The 23,026-nt window shown below is 39.1% G+C and overlaps 1 protein-coding gene across 1 annotated transcript in view; it reads right to left on the bottom strand.

Annotated features, from left to right (window-relative positions):
• Slc25a17 (solute carrier family 25 member 17) overlaps positions 1-23,026 on the bottom strand; it is a 50,493-nt gene that overhangs the window by 6,430 nt on the left and 21,037 nt on the right. Inside the window, exons 2-7 of the mRNA XM_010612354.3 lie at positions 19,129-19,189; positions 16,099-16,165; positions 12,298-12,449; positions 2,644-2,760; positions 749-894; positions 573-668 (exon numbers count right to left, since the gene is read on the bottom strand). Coding sequence (XP_010610656.1) covers positions 573-668; positions 749-894; positions 2,644-2,760; positions 12,298-12,449; positions 16,099-16,165; positions 19,129-19,189 — 639 coding nt within the window. The remainder of the gene's footprint in view (positions 1-572; positions 669-748; positions 895-2,643; positions 2,761-12,297; positions 12,450-16,098; positions 16,166-19,128; positions 19,190-23,026) is intronic.

Genomic DNA, 23,026 nt, shown 5'->3' with positions numbered 1-23,026 from the left:
ATGTACTTTTCTCCCTTTTGCGTGGATGGGTCTTGATTTATCCTTGTATCTTGATTTAAATATGTTTCTCCAGGAAGCCACAGAATGCTGTGTATTTCCTTAATAGTTCTTATCTTAATCTGTAATTACCTATTTATTTCAACTGTTTACCTGTTCATTCTCTCTTTTCCGCTAATTCCATGAGAGCAGGGATTATGACCACCTTAGTCAATAATGTATAACCAACTCTTCACACATAGTGGATTGCTTAATATTTAAAAGGATAAATAATTAAATGAAAAACTGAAATTTAAAAATTCTTTGGGAAAGCTAAATCATGAATTCTTCCCAAGGTAAAACAATTAACCTCTGATTTTTGCAGAAGTGAATTTCATTCCGCACCAAATAAGAAGCCAAGGGATGGCCAGCCTTATTCTTAGTGGAATAAGAACCAAATGGAAAAATAGACGGGGAATACTATGGCATATCAACTTTTATATTACTGCTACATTAAGATCTTGAGATTGCTTTAAATAAAGAGACTATGTATTTTAGGACATTTGACTCACTGCAGACAGAAGACCAATACTCACCCTCAGAATTGACTGTACAGTCTGCATGGGATAGGTGGCTGTGGTAGCAATGGCTTTGGCTATTGCACCAATGATGAACACATCCAAAGAAGAAAGCTGAAAGCAAAGAATATACCACATGAATCCAAAGAAGAATCAGAGTTATTATTTGGCTGCTTTCAAAAGTAAGAGATTACCTGTATCCGCTTCTTTAAAAGCTGCCGTTTTAAACCTTCATAGAACATGAACTGGATAGCAGGATTGAAGACCAACAGTAAGGAGGGAAATGTGCCATTCCACAAAGCCAAGACTCCTTCATCTCGAATGATCTGGTGAAAAGCATCTAAGCAAGAAATCAGACTTTTGAAAAGCCCAAGGACAAAGCCCTAATTAGAAAAAACAAGATGAATTCTGTTCAGAGGTACCCAGAACACAAACTACACTTCTTCTCAGAAGAGTTCCTTTTTGCAATGCACTTTTAGGGGCAAATGCACTGATACTTCTCATTTAATAACCAAGTTCTGTTCCTGCAAATGGGTGGTTAAATGAATCGGTTGCTAAAAGAGGAATTGTATATAGTATGTACATTACAATATTCAGAACAAAGAAATGGTCAAAGGAAATTTCAACTTGATGACTTTGCGTAACTCTTACATGAAGAGTTATTTGTATAATTCTTACATGAAATACTGTAATGTATAACAGAACACAAAATTACAGTACAATCAGCAAAAATTACAGTACTATAGAAACAAGGTATACTGTACCAAAAAAAGGCACTGAAGCTCTATAAACAAGATGTCTATAAACAAGATGTCTATAAACAAGATGTACAGAGCTACTATACCAAAAAAAAAGAAATGGGTTGTTAAATCTGAGTGTTGGGTCAGAAGTCTGAACAGTTGCTAAACAGGTAGGTTATTAAACGAGGACTGCCTGTAGTTACCTACTTTTTAACAGTAATCAGAGCCAGGTGTGTAACATGCCTGTAATCACAGCACTGTGGGAGGCTAAGATAGGAGGATCGCTGCAAGTTCAAGACCAGCCTGGGCTACACAGTGAGTTCCAGAGCAGTCTGAACTACACAGTGAGACTCCATCTCAACCCCCCCAAATAAGTAAATAAGTAAATAAGTAAATAAGTAAATAAATAGCTGGGCATGTAGCTCAGTGTGAAGGCCCTGGGTTCAATCATCAATACTACAGGGGAAATAAAATCAGATATTGATTGTTACCAAGCTACTTAATGAGAGATCAACCTCAATCATTTCATTCACAGGAAACTCTTCCTGACCATCAGAGTTTTTAGAATATCAAATTCTTACCACTACTGAGAACTCTGTACTACAAAGAATTGAAAAGTAACAACCTATATTTTACAACAAGGTGTAGCACAGCAAAAGATCATTTCCCAGAGTCTATTACACAGGCTTTGACCTATAAGAAAATCACTGTTTTAGGGCCGGGATTTAGCTCAGTGGTTCTGCTGCCTCACAAGCATAAGGACCTGAGTTCAATCCCTGGTACAAAAAAAAAAAAAAAGAAAAAAAAAGAAATCACTGTTCCCGTTGCAAAGACAGATGCATAAGAAAGGAAAAATTGTCACTGTAATACCATTCAAAAGTAAAAGCTCAAAGCATCAGATACCAATATGGTACAGCTCAGTTGTAGATGCTTATGTGTGTACGCGTGTAAGTGTGTAGATTTCACTCCCTCCCACCTATACTGTAGGAGTACACTTTGCTACCATTTTCTTGGGCTTGGCTGTATGATGTGCTTTGGTCATTAAGAAGTCAGCAGGCTTGAAATGTGATTGTACAAGTGGGTGTGTCCTCTTGAATTTTTGCCATTACCATAAGAATATGCTCAAGTCTCATCCCAGGAGAACGAGGGGGACAAGTGCATTTAAGCCACTAGGCTGGAGTTGGCCTAGATGAATCAAATCCTTGTCAACTCACTGATACATAAGCTAACCAAATGCTCCTTGATGGTTGCTGGGACTTAAAGTTGTCAAGAAGCTTTACTGTGGTGACAGATTCCAGATACAAAGAGGAACAACAGCTCGAGGAGGAACACCGCTTAGAGACTCTTACCAAAAATGCCTTTGTAGTTGGTTGGTACAATGTCTTCATTCCGAAATTTTGCCCCTTGCAGCTTCAGTCTGGTATTTACTACCCAGAGTGGAGTTGTTAGCAACACATTCACCACTCCTTAAAAAGAAAGGGAGAGACAAAGGAAAAGTAAAGTATAACCCATTATGATTTGCTACATACCAATATCTTTTTTTGGTACCGGGGATTGAACTCAGGACCTTACGCTTGTGAGGCAGGCAGAGGCACCATTGAGCTAAATCCCCAGCCCCCAGTATCTTTATACATCTGCCACTGACATCAGGTAAAACGTGTCAGTGTACCAAGGTATAAAACATGCTATTAGAAGCAATCCGAAACAATACCAATTAATAGCAAAATGGCTCTCAGTAGCATCTCTTTACATGAAAAGTACAGTGTTTCTTTATACAACAGGAAGCCATCATTTCTTGATTTTTTAAAGCATTCAAAGTAGCAATTTTGGGCTGGGGATATAGCTTAATAGTAGAGCTCTTGCCTAGCACGCTAGAGGTCCTGGGTTCCACCCGTAGCACTGCAAAAAACATACAAAAAATAAGTTTGATATTGTTTTAAATACAATTTTAAAATAATAGCTTTGGGAGGAGTGGCTTACTGGTAACATGCTAAGTCTATGACAATATCAGCAAAAACAGAGTTGACAACTCACGTAAGTAGTTCACATAGTTTTAAGAGAGTATGGATCAGATACAATGGGTGACAGATGGGAGTAAGTGGTGACATTTCAAAGTGCTTCAACAGGGATTAGAAGCTCACAGAAGAGTTCCCCATGGCTTAAAGAATTAAGGCAGGCAGGCAGCAAGCAGTAGTTATGAAGTGTCACAAAACACCTGACACAGTTTCACAAGCATCATGATCCTTACAAGCATAAGGATGGATCTTGGCCCCCCAAGGCTGCCAGAGTAGAACAATACAATGAGCCAGGTGCTTCTTTTTTGAAAACACATGGTCCCAATTTAACATCATCTTGAGATATTAAAATGATCATCAGTCCTGAAATGATGAAAAACATACCATATAGAAGTGTAACCAAGTGCCTGACACACAGGATACACTTTATTATAAATGTTAAGCAAAGAACAAACTCAGCAAGCAAGTACACAGGGAGCTGTGTGGTTCTTGTCGTGCTCTGAAGAACCCAGAGGCACAATCCTAAGGAAGAGAAATGTTCTTTTAGTATAAGTCATTTAAACACAACTGGACAAAGAATGTTTTGATCTAAGGAATCTCAAAACACACAGAAAATAGTTTAGGTAAGCCATGCTTCTAATCCCAGCACTCCGGGAGGCTGATGCAGGCTGAAAGTTCAAGGGCAGCCTGGGTAATTTACTAACTTAGCAAGAACCTGTCTCAGAAGAAAGCGGGTGCGCAGTAGGGCTGAGGATGTAGCTCAGTGCAAAGGCCCTGGGCTCAATCCTAGCCCAAAAAAAGTTTAGCCAAGAATAAACCTGGTGAAACAGCTAAAAGATTCAAATACAGTATTTTCATTTGTTGCGCATGGTTGAAAAATATCACTTAGGAACACTAGGAGAATATAATTTTCAAAATAAAAGATATCATCATATAATTTGGTGAGTTGTATGTTATATATATTTGGGGGGGGTACCGGGTATTGAACTCGGGTCCTTGCGCTTGCAAGGAAGGCCACCGAATCGCTGAGCTAAATCCCCAGCCCATGTATATTATATTTTTATAGATTCACAAAATACCAAGAAGTTATCTTTAGTTATAACAATATACGCATACATTGATTGTCACTTGAGGTGTTGATCACAATCTGAAAGTCTTACCAGAAAGACTGTTGCTAGCCTTATTTTTAACACATGCCAGTGCAGCAGAGGCCAAGATAGGATATAAATACGTGCCTACCTGCAGAGTTCAGAATGGATTCCTGTTCAACACAACACACTAGACTAGCATTGCTAGTCTGAACTCTGCAAGTAGGCACGTATTTATATTAGACTATTGTACTTTCATATTTTTTAAAGAGAAAAATGAAGAAAACCTAGAACTCAAGATCACAAGTTCTCTGGATACTATAAAAAGGCAGTGTACAGGGCCAGGGATGTAGCTCAGTGGTACTGTAGCTGCCTTGCAAGCACACGGTCCTGAGTTTGATCTCTGATACTGAAAAAAAAAAGCAGTGTACAAACCCTTCTAAACAAATGAAGTGTGCTGCCTTTAGAAATCAAAAATTTCCTTCATGTTCTATTCAAGAAGTAAGCATACAACAGGACATGTCAGAGGCAATACAACCAAGATTAAGATTTAACCATAATTTAAAATTCTGCTTTCATGTCCCCAATACTAACACAGCTGAAGGACTGAAAGGATTCTCAGGTCAACCCCCATACAAAATGCACTACATTACTTAAGAGCATGCAAAGTCCTTTCAAAAACATTTTGTATGTCAAAGCTCTTTAAGTACTTTTTTCATCTTCTGAGTCAAGATAGATTAAGAGGTATTTTTAAACTACTATAATTTTATGAATTCTTGGAAAAGAAACTGAAAATACTTGAGAATACAACACTTTATTAAAATTTACAACTTATACAATCAAGCAAAGGACAACATTTCATGGAGGTGAAATATGCCACAAATGATCCATGAATACTAACTCCAACTCTTAATAATGCACGACAGGCTGTAAAGATAAAGAATGCTGTCTGCTTATTTATGAGCTTGTATAGAAAAGTCTGGCCAGTTATGGTCTGTGAACATGACTTCAGCTCTAAAATGGGAATACTAATTAGTTCTTTACCTACTTAAGGAGAGATCATTTTTCTCCTAATTTGAATGTCCATGATTCTATTTTCTTTTCTTTTAAAATAACAAATCTGGGCTGGGGATGTAGCTTAGCAGTGCCATGCCCGCCTGGCAAACACAAGGTCCTGAGTTTGATTCCCAGTACCAGAAAAAAAAAAAAATCATAATAAGAGTGGTAATTGAACATGTAAAGTTATTCATCAATTCAGGTGTAGGATCTTGGGAACTATCACCCTAAAGCTCAGTACCCCGGTATGCTGATTATCTTAAATTAGAGGCCCTTGGAGATCAGCAGATATCAGTAAGGCTTGACTCATGTCCACTTATCTGCCTAAAGACCAGCTGGCAAGAAGAAAACAATTTACCTTCCCATTCCTTCCTGCGGTTTCCCTACCTACTACAGGAAGGAAAACAGAAATAGACTGGAGAGACTGTGTTACATGTTGACGCAGCCGGACAGAATGTGTCACAATCTGTTGTCTGACTCTCATCCCATTCATTCCCTCTAACAACTATCGACTCCCTCAAATCACCTTTCTCTTTTCTAGGAAGAAAGACATCTAGGCATCTGAACCTCCCTGAGTTACTGAGTAGTCACTCTCCTGTGATCCTCTACGCAAGTTAAAATGAGTGTGCCTTTTCTCCTGTTTATCTGTTGACTGCCAGTTCATTTCTGGAAACCTTTGGAGGGTGACGGGGGAGCTTTCCTTTCATCCCTACAGAAGGAATAACAGAAATACAGCTATTTACTTTTGAAATCTTAAAACAGTTTTATCAGCAGTGAGCCTCCTTGGTTAGGATGAGAACATGATAATGAAGCATTCTAACTAGGAATGCATCCCTGGAAAATCCACCTAGGGATACAAGAAAATGGCAGATCAAAGCCTTTTGACTCTGGCCTATCATTTAATTTGATATACAACAAGAATAAACTTGACTTGCCAGAGTAAGGCCTGAGGACCTGAAATGCATTCTAAAGTCTCACAACAACGATACCACTGGCACTCAAAAGAATTAGTGGCAAAATTTCCAATTTCATAAAAATGCCAAGTATCTTCTTCATTTAAATAATTGGTATGGTTCTGTTTCCAAATTCTTCCAGCAAGTTTGAGTTTTTGCTGTGAAAATACAGTAAATAATATTAAATTTCTAAGTTTCAAACAGAATTTGAATAACAATAATGTCCCTAGTTCTCCTCAGTGATAATGAAACTCATTTCCTCAGTGATAATGTGCCAACAGGGCTTACCAGAGGAAGAGAAAATGCTGTTCTAATTACTGTAAGATTGTGTACTTATTAACATATAAAAACATGTTATGAAGAAAAGTTTAAAACAATAAATAATTTCCAAGAAATTCTCTACAGTCAGAAAGAGAGAAGACCTTCAATCAGAGAATCTCACATTACAAAGTACTAGAAGACTCTTTGATCCAGGGTCTCTCAACTGTGGTAACACTGACGTTTTGGGCTGGATGAATCTTTGATGTGCACATGTGTGCCTTAATCTTGCAGGATGTTTAGCAGTACCCCTGGCTTCTACTCACACTGGATGCATCCTCAGTGTGACAACCAAAAATGTCTCCAGACATTGCTGTATGTTCTCTGTAAATCAAAATCAGCCTCAACTGAGAATTGCTGATCTACTCCAATGGCCCAATGATTAATCACGCTAACTTATAAAATCTTGAAAGACAGGAATTCAGTTTCACCCCAATTGTCTATTTTTTCAGTAGCTACAGAGACTTTCTACTGATATTAATGGTATGCTTATCATATATATTTTATGTGTCTAATCATCAGAGAAAGGCAAATCAAAACAATAAGATATCTTACCCCAGTTAGAATGGTTACAATAAAATAGACAGAATCATTCCATTATCCCAACAATACATAAGAGTTTTTAGTATCAGTTAAAGAAATAAAAAATTAAAAATATAACATATGCTAGCAAGGATACACAGAAAGGGGAACTCTTATGATCTGTTAGTGGGAATATAAATTAGTACAGCCATTATGGAAAACAGTAGGCAGTTTTCCTCAAAACAAAAATAACCCCCCAAAACAGAAGTACCATATGGTCCAGCAATCTCACTACTCAGTACATATTTGTGATATTAACCTTGACTGTCAACTTGAGGTGGCTTGAGGGCCACCTGAGGGATTAGCAATGCACACTTCCAGGTGTGTCTGGGTGGAACATGGAGGTGTGGCTTCGGAAACTGTATCTGGTCCCTGGTCTCTTCCTCTCAAGGGCTCTTCCCCTGTGCCCTGCTTCCTGCCACCAGGAAGTGAGCAGGTTTGCTCCACTAGACCATTCTGCCATGACATTTCTGCCTTGGAGCCAACTGAGCAGGGACTGAAACCTCTAAAACCATGAGCCAAATTAAACCTCTCCTCTTTTAAACTGCAGGTGTCAGGTACTTTAGCCCAGCACTGGGAGAGCTGACCAATCCAAAGGAAATGAAATCATTATATCAGAAATCCCTGCATATCTGTGTTCACTGCAGCACTCTTCACAAGAGCTAAGATATAGAATAAACCAAGATGTCCACCTACAGTTGAATGGATATAGAAAATGTGTGTATGTGTATATAAAATGAAATATTCAGCCCCCAAAATCCTGTCATTTGTGTCAATATGTATGGAATTGGAGGACATTATTTTAAGTGAAGTAAGTCAGACACAGAAAGACAAATACCAAAATCTGTCACTCTAAGGAAGCTAAAAAAATAGATCCTGTAGAAGTAGAGAGCACATTGAGGCCACTAGAGGCTAGAAAGGGAAGAGAAGGAGGGAAAATTAAGAGGTTGGAAAGGGTACTAAAATACAGTTAGATAAAGGAATTAGTTCTAATATTCCTTCACACAGTAGGGTAACTAGTGTATAACAATTTATCATACATTTCAAAATAACTGGAGAAGTTTGAAGGTTATCAACACATTGAAATGGTAATATTTGAAAAGATGGAAATGCCTATTATCCTGATTTGATCATTACACATTGTATACATGCATCAAATTATAAAACTATTCCCCAAAATTAGTACAAATTATATGTAAATTTTAAAATATACAGATTACAGAAACCACTGTGCTGGACTGATTCTAGTTGCTAAGGATACCGCAGTAAATAAAAAATGAAATCTCTGTCCTCAGGAAGATTATAATCTAATGGTGTAAGAAAGATAATAAGATAGATGAGTACAAAATACAAAATATTAGAAGATAAAGGTTAAGGACAAAATTCAAGCAGAGAAGGGAGACAGAGACTATTAAGAGTTTTAAGGGGTAAGGGCCTGGGATTTAGCTCAGCAGTGCTGCCACCTGCCTCACAAGTGCAAGGTCCTGAATTTAATCGCGGGTACCAAAAAAAGGTGTTTTAAGGGGTATAAGAGTTCACCATGCAAGGCTAGGGATTTAGCTCAGTGCTGCCACCTGCCTCCCAAGCACAAGGTCCGGAGTTTGACCCTTGGTACCAAAAAAAAAAGACTTCAGCATGCAGTTACCAGCAGGAACACAGTTGGACACAGGTAGAACACAGTAGGAATGGTCAGGGAGGACAGAGACCATGGTGGCTGCAACAGCATGACTGAAGACAAGAACAGCGGGGCTAGGTCATGTAGAACTTTGTAGGAAAAGGTAAAGGACTCTGGCTTTTACTCCAGTGAGATGGGAAACAACTTGAGAGCTTTCAATAGCATAATGACATGGTTTCACTTATATTTTTTTCGCTTTTTTTTTTTTGGCACTGGGGATCGAACTCAGGTCCTTGTGCTTGCAAGGCAGGCGGCAGAACCACTGCACTAAATCCCTGGCCCTCACTTATATTTTAATATGATCACACTGTCTGATGTGCTGAATACAGCCTGAATGGGGCAAAGAGAAAGCAGGAGATCAGTTTGGAAGTTCTGAAGATAATCCAGGCAAGATCTGATGGTGGTTGGGTCTTAGGTAGTCGTAGAGAGAAACACAGTAGTCCTCCCCACCCTAATCCTCAATCTCATGTAGTCTCCATTACCTGAAGTCAAATGTGGCCCAAAAATATTAAATAGAAAATGCCATAAAAAAGAAACTCATGTTTTAAGTAACTTTTATATTATTGTAACTGATATTGTTGTAACTGATAACTGTTGTATTTTATTTGCTATTATTGTTATTTCTTACTGTTAATCTATAAATTAAACTTTATCATATGTATGTACAGGAAAAACATACCATATACAGTTTGCTACTACTCGCAATTTCGGGCATCCACCAGGGGACTTTGCAATATATCATCCAAGGATGAGAGGGAACTACAATACCAGAATTCTGGATACCATTTGAAGAAAGAGATAATAGGATTTGCTCAGGGATCACAGGTGTGGTCAGAGAGAAAGGATAAATTCAAGATTTTTGGTAGGGAAACTAGACGACTATTGTTGCTGTTCAGTAAAATAGGACGATTACGGTGCCAGGCACTGATGCCTGGACTATTTCTTAATTGACCTCTGATGTGTTAATAGTCTTTGAGAGAGGCCATATACATACATTTATTTAGCATAGCATATAAGACCCTTCCTTTTGTCTCAGAATGTAGGAATCCTGTGTTGCTGCTTGCCCAGACAGGCTTCTGTCCCTTCTGTTCATCAAGTTCTTAATAAATTGCATTTTTTGTTAAAAAAATAAATTAAAAAAAATAGGAAGACTACAGGAAGAGCAGTCCTTTATTTCAAATTAGCACCTTCACCATGCCAGGAATTGTGCTAGGACTCTGGGGATGCAGAGATAACAAAAAAGGCAATCTCTGGCTTAAGGAGCTTACCATCTGGTAGAAAATAAAGCAGAATTATTACACAGTGAACTCTTGCCACTAAGGAGTAGGTACCATACTGGAGCACAGGAGAATAAAATGTGAGGATAGTGGGTATGGGAAACAAGGAAGAATTCCTGAAGAAGAGGAAACTAAGAAGAGACAGATGAATAGGAGTCTAAGAGCAAATAAGCACCAGCACTATTTCAGGCAGAACACAAGTCACTATAGAGGAATGGAATCACTACTAAACGGCTCGGGGCTGTCACAGAATCACAGCTTGGCATGGGAGGATACTCATGCCATAACACTTTCCCTACAGTAAAAGAGACAATGGGCAGAAGCATGTTTGAGAAAAGACAAAATTCACTCTTGGTAAACACCAAACTCACTGGACAAAGCAGAAGAGCTGGACATACTAGCCAGTAGCCTATTAGTGACAGAACTCAACCTGCACCTCTTCTGCCCTCTCTTCTAATCAGTGTGGCTACTGGCATCCAATTAGCATACATTCAGGGATGGTCAAATCCCAGAGTTTGAGGAGCTATGCCTGACAGCAGAAACAAAAGATATACAATGCATATGTATGTATGGATTTGTGCAATTCAAGGACAAAAAAAATTAGATTAGAAATTGGGGGCCTGGGATTTAGCTCAGGGGCACCGCAGGCCTACTTCACAAGCACTAAGGTCCTGAGTTTGATTCCCAGTCCAAAAATAAATAAATAAATAAATAAAATAAAAAAATTGGGCAAAACATTTGAAGAGCTATTTCTGCAAAGATGACATACAAATGGCAAGAAGCACATGAAAAGATGTTCAACATCAGAAAAATGCAAATCAAAACCAGAATGGGGCTGGGGATTTGGCTCAGTGGTTCCACAGCCTGCCTCGTAAGCACAAGGGCCCGAATTCAATCCCCAGTACCAAAAGAAAACAAAACAAAATCAACTAGAATGATATAGTACCCCATACCCATTTGGATGGCTACTATCATAGAACAGAAAATAACAAGTATTGATGAGGAAGTGGAGAAACTGGAGCTTCTGTATTACTGCTGGTATTACAATGGTATTACTGCTATGGAAAACAGTATGAAGGGTTCCCCCCAAATTAAACAAAAAACATCATCCAGCAATCCCATTTCTGGTATATATCCAAAAGAATTCAAAGTAGATTCTCAAAGAGTTATCTGCACACCCATATTCACAGGGAGCACTTCACAAAGCCCAAGAGGTAGAGGCAACCTAAGTGTTTGTAATAGATGAGTGAATAAACACAATGTGATACATACATACGAAAGATTCTTATCCAGCCATAAAAGAAGTGTTTTTTTTGAGACAGTCTCGCTATGTACTTCAGGCTGGCCTCGAACTTACTATGTATCCCAGGATGACCTCAAACTTGCAGCAATCCTCCTGCCTCAGCCTCCCAAGTGCTGGGATTACAGATGTGTGCCACCATGCCTGGTATATATTTTTTGAAAAGGAAATATAAGCCACATGCTACAAGATGGATGAACCTTGAGCACATTATACTAAGTGAAACGAGCCAGTCACAAAAAAACAAATACTGTACTATATGAGTCCATTTACATGAGGTATCTAAAGTAAAATTCTTAAAGAAAGAAAGTAGAATAATGGTTACCAGGGCTTGGGCAAGGGGGAAAGGAGAGTTTATTTAAGGAGTATAGAGATAGGTTTGCAAGATGAAAGTTCTGGAGATCTTCAAAACTTGAAAACAGTGTAAATATACATAAGACTGTTGAGTTTAAAATGGTTAAGATTTTATTTTTGGTACTGGGGATTGAACTTGGGTCCTTGCACTTGCGAGGCAGGCAGCAGAACCACTGAGCTAAATCCCTGGTCCAAAATGGTTAAGATTTTACAAATGAAAATACATCAGAAAACTATACTCTTCCTACATGTGCTGCTGAAGTGAGCACAAAAAAACTATATTCTTTGTAGCATTCATGGTGCTAAAAAAAAAATCTAGAGGATATAAGAACCGAAAGATAAATATTAAAATATAAAACATTTTATACCTAGAAAACTTCATTACCTGCAACAAATCCAACTACCAGATCTTTTCCAGTAGTAGAACGTTGACCTTTGACCCAAACTGCTTTGAGGCTATTAAAAGTGTAGAAATAGACAAAATTGGAGCAGCAGAGACTGGAAATAACTGGAAACCACCCTCGATATGGTGCCAGGCTAGGGAAGAAACACAAGAAACAATGTGAAAGTCATGGACAAAAGCTGTTCGAAACTGCCAGAGAAGTCCTAGGAAAGGTTCTTATCACATAGTTTCCAGATTTATCCCTATATTATAATGGACTCCAAATCACATACTTTACACACATACTTTACATTTCTTTTTCCTTTTTTTGTACTGGGGATCGAACTCGGGACCTTGGGCTTGCAAGGCAGACAGTGGCACCACTGAGCTAAATCCCTGGCCCTCCTATTTTTCTTTTTGCAGTGCTTGGGGTTGAACACTGGGCCTTCGCACCAAATTACATCCACAGCCCTTTCTATTATTATTTTTAAAATTTTTGAGACACTAAATTTTAAATTTGGTGAATTAGTTCTCACTAATTTACTAAGTTACCCAGGCTGGGCTCAAACTTGGGATCCTCCTATCTCAGCCTCTCAGAGAGCTAGGATTACAGGTATGTTTCACAATGCCCAGCCACACTTTACATTCTGTTTTTGTTTTTTTCTTTTCTCTTTTGGTACTGGGGATTGAACATGGGTCCTTGTATTTGTGAGGCAGGCAGCAGAACCACTGAGCTAAATCCCCAGGCCTACACTTTACATCCTGAAGGATATTCAAATCAAGAAATTCTTTCTAGAAGAAAATAATACAAAGTCAATGACTGACTTACTAATTGTTTTCCTTAATCGCTTTTAGTAACATTAGCATGTAAAACTAGAGAAAATTTCATCATGGCTTAGATAACATAGATCATTCAGTCATTCACTATGTTTCTTAAGACAAGGTCTTAAGTACTGTAGACTGGTGTTAAACTTGTGATTTTCCTGCCTCAGCCTCCCCAGTGATGCAAATACAAGTGTGTGCCACCATGCTGGCCATACTCATATTTTATTTACAGGACAAGAACATTTAAAATGTAGTAACTACGGAAAGACATCCAACAAAATATGATTGGAGTATATCATAAGCACAAAGGAACTAGACTGAAGGGGCTCCTACTGGCCAAATCAAGGATAATTTGAGCACCAAGGTAATTAAGTAGAGTAATAAGTTGTAAACTATTGAAAAAGGAGAAATTTTAGTCCATATTGATAATGGATAGACAGACAGACAATGTCAAGGCTAGTAAATGTGGATACAAGGCTGGAATTGGAAAATCATTTGCAACTCTGGAAAATTCAGGGGGAGTTTGATAAGGAACAGGATGTTTGCATTGTCTTAAAATATCTCCCCATAGAATGAAAATAAAAATTATACAGTGGCTAAATCAAACATAAGAAATCATAAGCAACCAATGGGGAAGGCAGGGACAAGGGGAAAAACAAGAACCAAGACCGGTCATGTAAAGGTACAAGATCCCAATGATGAATGTAACTGTACTGTATTCCTAAAATGCACCAATAAACTCAATTAAAAAAAAAAAGCAACCAATGAAGAACAGGCAGACAATATGTAACTCTGGATATAATACGTCGAGAAAGATATAATGTCACTTATGCATTTTTTTTTTTTTTAAAAGAACTTCTTGCTATGTGCCCAGGGTGAGCTCAAGCCACGCTTCTATCTCAGCCTCCCAAGGAGCTGGAACTGCAGGTGTGCACCACCACACCAGCCATCTATGGGTTCATCATTTTAAGAAGTATAAGCTTAATCTAATCATGAAGAAACACGAGGTGAATTTAAAATGAGAAACATTCTCAGGACCGGGGATATAGCTCAATGGTGCTGCTGCCTGCCTCACAAGCTCAAGATCCTGAGTTTGATCCCCAGTACCAAAACAAAACAAAACAAAACAAGAATGCTAAAATGAAAAACATTCTGTATTTTTAAAAAAGTGCTGGGCATGGTAGCTCACACCTATAATACCAGCACTCAGGAGGCTGAGGCAGGAGGATCACCCCAAGTTCGAGGCCAGCCTGGGCTACACAATGAGTTCAAGGCCAGGCTGAACTACATAAACAGATCCTGTCTCAAAAAAAAAAAAGTGTGTGTTTGTGTAGGATGTAACAGTTAATCTTGATGATTAACTCAACTGGCTTGAGAACTACCTAAGGGACCAATAAAGCACACTTGTGAGTGGCTGGGTGGGCCATGGAGATGTGACCTTGTGGATAATGTCTGGTCCCTAATCTCTTTCTCTCCTACATTCTTCCCTTGCTCTGCTTCCTGGTTGCCATGAAATGGGAAGCTCAGCTCTGCCACACTCTTCTGCCATGATGTTGCTGCCTTGGAGTCAATTAAACAAGGCCTGAAACCTCTGAAACTATAAACCAAAATAAACCTCTTCTTTAAATTGCAAGTGTCTGGTATTTTGTCCCAGCAATGGAAAAGCTGACAAATAGGGCAGGGAGGACTATATTCTTCAGAAGTGTCAATGTTCCCAGGCATGGTGGCACTTGCCTGCAATTCTAGCATTCTTTTTCTTTTTTTTTTTTGTACCGGGGATTGAACTCCGGTCCTTGAGCTTGCAAGGCAGGTGGAGGAACCACTGAGCCAAATCCCCAGCCCTAATTCTAGCATTCTAGAAGGCCGAGGCAGGAGGATTCCAACTTCAATCCAAGCCTGGGCAACTGAGTGACTCAGCAAGACCCTGTCTCAAAAACTAAAAAGGCCTAGGGATGTAGTTCAACGATAAGGCCCTGAGTTCAATCCCTAGCAACACAGACACACACAGATGATACAGACACACACACACATCAGCTGGGCAGGGTGACATGCACTTGTAATCGGAGCACTTAGGAGCATGAGATCAAGAGTTTGAGACCAGGGCCAGGGATTTAGCTCAGTGGTTCTGGCGCCTGCCTCACAAGTGCAAGGGCCCAATTTCAATCCCCAGTACCAAAAAAAAAAAAAGTTTGAGACTAGCCTAGACTACACAGTAAGACCCTGTCGAAAGAAAGAAAGAAAGAAAGCTGGGCATGGTGGCGTACACCTGTAATCCCAGCATTTGGGAGGCTGAGGCAGGAGGATTGCTGTGTGTTCGAGACCAGCCTGGGCTGCACAGTGAGTTCCAGGTCAGTCTCAACTACATAGTGAGACCCTGTCTCAAAAAGAAAAAAGGAAAGGGAAATGGAAACAGAAATGGAAAGGGAAAGGAAAAGGGAAGTGAAAAGAAAAGAAAGCCAGCCAGCCAGCCAGCCAATATTACAGGAGTTAAAAGGATCTGATACATTTAACTTCTCAATCCTGAAAATATCTGTATGCAGTGTATGTGTGTGATAAATTAGGAAGGAGGAAAAATGTGAGCACAAATGATAAAACAGTGGGAAACAAGGTTAACAGATAAATCTGGATAAAACATATACTGGTCTTTGTACAAGCCAGCTTTGCAACTTTTTGTAAATCTGAAATTATTCCTAAATTTTAAAAAATAGGGATATAATTTGCCTGAATGCATCTGATACAAATGAACTGACAACTATTATCTTAAATTTACTGCACACTAAACAAAGCACGGGTTTTCTAGAAGACACCATGATAAAGAATCCAATGGCTAACCACAGATTTTTAAGGAAATGAAAACAATTGTGTACTTAAGAGTCAGGCTGTTACAAATCCACATTTCAAAGCTATGAGACTAGAGAGAGGGTTTAGGTGTACTGGAGGCTAAGAAACCTCACAGTTGTGAGATGAGGTGGTACTCACAGGCCTTCTTCTTTAATAATCTCCAGCAGCACCATGTGCGTAGTTTTAGACTTCCTTTTCTCATCAACTACAAGACCAAAAAGCACATGTCAATTAGAGAATTATTTCCGGCACCAGGAAATTTCACTGAAATGCTATTTACCTAATCTGCATGATTTCTCATTGTTTTTGCTAGCCAGATTACCTCAGATTTTCCTGTGCTAAATTCCTAATCATAGATTCCTTGGACTTCGCCTGTTATTCATAAAGCATTTTAGTTAAACTCCTAAGTTCTAAAATAAAGTAGAAATTTACTTCTTATATTTCATTTGAATGACTAAGACGGGATCTCACTGTGTAGTTCAGGCTGGCTTTGAGTTCACTATGTTGTCCAGACTGGCATCAAACTCAGTGACTCTCCTGCCTCAGCCTGCCAAATGCTGGGATTAAAGGAATGCACCACCACACCTGGCACCTATTTCTTATATTTTATAAAGCTGTTTTTATTTTATTTGTTTGTTTGTTTGTTTGTTTTTGGTACCAGGGATCAAATTCGGGTCCTTGTGCTTATGAGGCAGGCGGCGGCACCACTGAGCTAAATCCCCAGCCCCTATAAAGCTGTTTTTAAAAGTAATATATTCATAGATTTATCCTAATAGCCTATATTTACAGAGAAAATAAATTACTATCTTTCTTTTGTAAGAGAAGCTACAGACACAAAAGCTAAGTCAGTATTAAAACTCAAGTTTCAGTCCATAATTCCAGCACCTTAAGAAGTGAAAGCAAGAGGATCCCAAGTTTGTATCCAGCCTGGACAATTTATCGAGATTGTCTTCAAACAAAAATAAAAAAGGGCTAAGAATGTAGGTCAGTGTGAAGGAACTGGGTTCAGCCCCAGTATCACTGAAACAAAACGTAAAACAAAACCCTAAATTTCAAGTTTTTGGCCTCAATTTCTAGTCCTAAAATGGTGAAAAATCTCACAAAAGGATGAAAACTCTGCTTTTCATTGAAAACAAGATCTACCTCAATTAACTTCAAATTTCCTACTCACACTTGAAAAGTAATTTGAGAACCTAAAAGTATGAAAATTAACCAACTTTGTAAGAATTAGATTGGGTACCAGTGTGGCTTATGAAATGGCAAATTATAAAACCTCTAGTGAAGACAATCTGGCAATAAGTATCAAAATTACAAATACAGGGTAAGCAATTTAGCTCAGTGGTTCCGCCACCTGCCTCTCAAGGGCAAGGTCCCGAGTTCGATCCCTGATTTAAAAAAAAAAAAAATATACATCTACTTTTTGATATAGTAATCCTATGTCTTGGAATTTATCCAAGAGAACTTAGAGAAACAAAGAGGTATATGAACAAATCCACATTCACATCTTATATGTAGTAACAAAACAGTGAAAACAACCCAGGAATGCACAGTAGGGGAAGAGAAAATAGGTTCAACACCATGGAACACTACAGCTGTAAGACAGGATATGCCGATTTGAAAGACATCTAAAACATACTGTTAAGCTCAAAATGCAAGGTGCCAACAGTGTGTAAAGCATGTTTTTTTGTTTAAATAAGGGGAAAAAAATTAAGGATATATGTTGGGTCAGGGATTTAGCTCAGTGGTGCCACTGCCTGCCTTGCAAATGCAAGGACCCAAGTTTGATCTCCAGTACCAAAAAACAAAAAAGGAATCTATGTTATTTGCTGGTATTTTATAAAGAAAGTCTGCAAGGCTACTCAGGAAAGCAGGAAAGGCTGATCACCATTCAGTCTCAAGGATCACATCTAGACTACCATGGACTCTAAATAGTACAGTTCCCTCCCCTCCCTTCCCTTTTCCTCTTTTCCTCTCTCCCCTCTCCCACTCTTGCTGGGGACTGAACCCAGGGCCTCATGCATGATAAACAAGCACTCTACCATTGAGCTACTTTCTTTTTTTAAGTAAAAAAAATGAGGCACTTGGGAAGCAGAGGGAGGAGGCCAGCGTGGGCTACAAGAGAGGGCCTGTGTCAGAAAATAAAGAAAGACGAGGCCTTGATGTGTTGTTCAGGCTGGCCCTAAACTCCTAGACTCAAGCAATTCTCCTTCTTCAGTCTCTTGAATAGCCGCAACTACAGGTATGAGGTACCATTTACCGGCTACACCTTCCATTTTTAAGATTTTCAAATGAAAAAGCTTTGAGCAGTGATGACACCAAGGAAATACCACAAAGTGAATACTGACCACTATGTGGGGGCAGACTAGACTGAATGTTTCCTGTACTGTATACCTTTTTGCACATTTTGCTTTTTGAATCATAAAATTATGACCCATTCAAAAACTCTAAATTAACCACACAGTAGGCATAATGAGTTTAACCTTTGATTTAGTATTCAAAGATAATTGTATGCATTTTTTTAATGTAAGTTCCAGTATTGGTTTATGATTTTAAGATGAAAAAGTTGAGAAAAAAACCTGCAAGAATTAAGTGAGTTGTGTAATCTATAGTTATATTTGGGTTTTTTTGAGGGGGAGGATACAGAGGATTGAACTCAGGACCTTGTGCTTGCGAGGCAGACGCAGCACCACTGAGCTCTATCTCCAGCCCAGGAGTCTTTTGAGTTAAGGAAGCAAACCAAGACAAAAATGCTCTACTTTGTGGGTTTGAAAAACCATGGCTGCTGGAAGTATAACTCAGTCCCAAGCACACGTGAGGGACTGGAGAGAGAGAGGGAGAGGGAGAGGGAGAGAGGCAAAGAGGAAGAAGGGGACGGGGGGGGGAAGGAGGAGGAGGAAAGGAGGAGGTACGGCTTATTAGAAAAAGTTGCAATGATTCCAAACTATTCGTGTAAGCCCACTCAGGTTCTCTCACGTTAGAAAGTGACTAAGCCTATGGCTCATCCACGGACAACTCTCTGCTAATAAGGAAACAATGATGACCACTAGTTAAAGTCAGGCAACAACGGATATCTAAAGAAACAGAATATCCTTACTTTAATTTAGAATTCGTTAGCGAAATATGTTTGCTTCCTAACATCATATATATGGGAGTATGGTTAATACTCACCCTGAAGTCGAAGTCGAGCTGTATCCAAGGGAAAAAACACTGTCATTGCTGTCACACTTCCCTGAAAAGTTTGAAAAAGGCTTTAGTCACATCACAAAATTAGCCACAACTTTAAAGTGAATAATTGGTTAAATCAGATATTTCAGTGAAATACATACAATATTTTAATCTATTATCATTCAAACGTCTATTATTGTTCTTAAATAAAAGAATTTAATTTTCCAGAGGAACTCTCTTCTCTGATACTGAAAAAGAAATGAAGTACGTTCCTACAAACGACAAACTTAGCAATCTACAACCTAGGACACGTGACAGCACACAAAGATAGATAGATAGATAGATAAATGTTTAACCTTTTACAATCAAGTGCTGCTACCATGCTTATTCACTGATAGCTTCAAACCAAAATATTCAGTAAGTATACAGATTTATACTTCTATTTTCTGTGCTTAATATATTTGCTACAAAGTTAAAGGGCACATAAGAACCATACTGTTCTTCAAAACAGTTTTGTTTGTTTTTTTTCTTCAATAAAATAGGTTTACTCTATGAAAACTCATTCCAGGTAACACAATGACACAAATTATCAATGGGGAAAAAAAACCCTGAACAACCAGCCTTTCCCTTCCTAAAAAATTAAAACAAATAAAAACCAGAAGCATTTATTTAGGGATAAAATTATCGACATGACACTTCCAGTTCAGTTTATGATCCCAACCCAAATACAAGCCCTTCATTGTACTGTCTCAGACATGAAATTAAGCTTTAGGCTACCGATCTCATAAAATACAGTCACAACTAGAAACTGGGTCAATGCTAAGGTGCAAAAATTTTCTGGGCCTCTTTTATCTACATAAATGGGTAAGCCTGCTTGACAAGTGAGAGTATTCCATTATAACATTATTACTCCTCTCTTCCCCATCAAGTTATAAGGTTGCTCAGCTCCTAGGTTTTTACAGCATTTTCTGCACAGTGAAATTTAGCTCTATATTGTGAGAACATTAATTCTTTTTCTTCTTTCTTTTTTCGTACTGAGGATCGAACTCAGGACCATGTGCATGTGAGGCAGGCAGTGGCACCACTGAGTTGAATCCCCAGCCCAATTATTTTTTTCTTTTTGGCTTTTTGAGACAGGGTCTCACTGTATAGTTGAGACTGACCTGGAACTCACTACGTAGCCCAGGCTGGTCTCGAACTCACAGTGATCCTCCTGCCTCAGCCTCCCAAGTGCTGGGATTACAGGTGTGCGCCACCACGCCCATCCAGTGGCCCAATTCTTTATCTTTGCACATTGTAGATTCTCAAATATGTGTTCAATTCACTCTATGCTTGTTATGTTTATTCATATTTTTTGAAGACTCTAACATAAATGTTGTTTTCTTGTAATGACAGGATGATATTCAAAAGTCTTACGGGAAAATGACCAATAAATGCTGGACCCTGAAGTTTTATACTGCCGAATCCGTGACTCTAGCATCCTTGTTCAGTTTGCAGGCAATCTTCTAATGTAAATGGGGTGGAGGAGCTTGAGAGGGCCTATTCCATTTGTTAAACTGTGGGATTCATTTCCCACTTCATGACACTGCATGGATATGCTATATACTACCTGGACAGGGCAGCTCCAGGTGGCAAAGTCTGGACTGGATGCTACTTTTTCAAACTACTGAGCCACTTCCACCCCTCTCTCTGCCAGCTTTAAACAGCCCTACCCTATGTATCTCAAAATCTTAAAACGGAAACAAGATAAAGACAACAGTCAGCTCAGAGCTCATCGGTCTGCTATTTCCTCAAGAACTGGTAAAGAAAAATTCAAGTCAAATGCTGGGTGTGATGGTGCCACCTACAATTCCAGTGCTCAGGAGGATTTAGTTAGAAGCCAGCCTGAAATATGCAGTGAGGCCCTGTCTCAAAACATCAGGAAAGAAGGAAGGTGGGGAAGGAGGGAGGAGGGAAAAGGAAGGAAAGAAGGAAAGAGAAGGGAAGGGGAAACGAGAAAGAGAAAGAGGTAGGTAGGGAAAAGAAAAGTGGGGAGGGATTTTACTAATGGATACTTTAAACTCTAGTTCCTCAAAGCGAACATATCACATGGCGGCACCCTGCAGTTTATTAATCAGCTGATCTTAAATTGGGAGATTATTTTTGATTATCTGAATGAAGCCATGTAACACAGACAGAGGCAGAAGAATAGCTGGGAGTGATACCATGTGTGGACTCAACTCATCATTATTGGCTTTGAAGATGGTGCCAGTGGCAGCCTCTGCAAGGTGGAAAGGCAAGGAAATGGATGTTCCCCTAGTCTCTGAAAAGGAATACAGCTCTTACAGCACACATTTTAGCTCTATGAGACCTGTGTTAGTCACTAAGTCAGTAAATTCAACAGAATTACTACAAATGATTAGGACAAACACTGAATATGAAGGGAGCCTGAGGGTAATTCTTGGGCCCTAGGTACTGTGCACTAGGTACTGTGACTACAGCAGCCAAGCAGTGGTTCCAGGTAGCAACACTGAATACTGAGGGAAGTGCCTGAAGTCCCTGGAACGCACATTTGGCATACAAAGCTCCCCAGAAAGCTAATCACTGTCATACTGAGCAAGAAGCCCCGCCCACCTTCCCATCACAGTCCCTGGAGGCCAGCAGAAGCAGACAGGCAGAGGCTGGGAGGGTGGTTATGCAGGAAGGGGAACTAAAAGCTCACAGTGTCACCCTATTAAAGAAAGTGTACACTTATGCAGATGCATTCTATGCTTTATTAGAAAATCTACGCTCAATGTGAGGGTTAAAAACTTAAGGTTGAAATGTGAGCTTCTAGTTCCAGTATAGTTGGCCTTAGACAATGTGCTAAAAATACCTACAAATACTGACTATAGTAAAGAAACATCCTTTAAAGGGCCCAGCTAAACTCAGAAGAAAGTAAGGGAAATCTAACAGAGGAGTAGAAATCCACAGGGTTAGGTGAGCAGGCCCTTCTACGTCCCAGGATTTTTTGCTGGTCTGTTGTCAAGTGACTTTTTTGTTTAACTGAAGTGAAATTCATTCAATATAAAATCAACCATTTAAAATTATACCAAGCCGGGTGTGATGCCTGTAATCCCAGCACTCGCAGGCTGAGGCAGGAGGATCACTGCGAGTTCGAGACCAGCCTGGGCTACAGAGTTGAGTTCCAGAGCAGCCCTGAACTACAAAGTGAGACCCTGTCTCAAATAAATAAATAAATAAAATTAAATTATACCATTCAGGGGCCGGGGATTTAGCTCAGTGGTTCTACCACCTGCTTTGCAAGCATAAGGACCAGAGTTCGATCCCTGGTAACCACCTCCCATATATATACACCATTCATCCAGGCGTGGTGGTATACACCTGTAATCCCAGCACTCAGGAGGCTAAGACAAGGACAATTGCTGAAAGTTTGAAGCCAGCTTAGGCTACAAAGTGAGTTCAAGGCCAGCCTGAACTACATAGTGAGACTCTGTCTCAAAAAACAAAACAAAATTAAATAAATAAAGTTATACCACTCAGTGACATTTAGTATATTTGCAATGTTGTGCAATTCTCAATTCCAAAATATTTTCTTCATCCTGAAAAGAAAACCCCCACCCATTAAACAGGCATTCCTCATTTCTCCCTTTACTCAGTTCCTGGCAGCCAAGAATAAACTATCTGTCTGGATGTATCTTTTCGGAATATTTTCTATAAAGAAAACCATTATCTGGTGTCATTTTATAACTTTTTTTTTCATTTACCATAACATTTTCAAAATTCATCTACCTTGTAATATGTACCCATTCATTCTCTTTCATGATTAATAAATATTCTATTATGCATATACAGTACATTGTGTTCATGCAAAATGAATTGGTTTGTTTGGTTGGTTGTTTTTTTTTTTTTTTTTTTTTTT

Source organism: Fukomys damarensis, unplaced genomic scaffold (genome assembly GCF_012274545.1).
Source record: "Fukomys damarensis isolate Sample0158 unplaced genomic scaffold, DMR_v1.0_HiC HiC_scaffold_19, whole genome shotgun sequence".
Lineage (NCBI taxonomy): Eukaryota > Metazoa > Chordata > Mammalia > Rodentia > Bathyergidae > Fukomys > Fukomys damarensis.
Note: the sequence above shows the minus strand (reverse complement) of the source record. Positions and strands in the feature narration are given on the sequence as shown.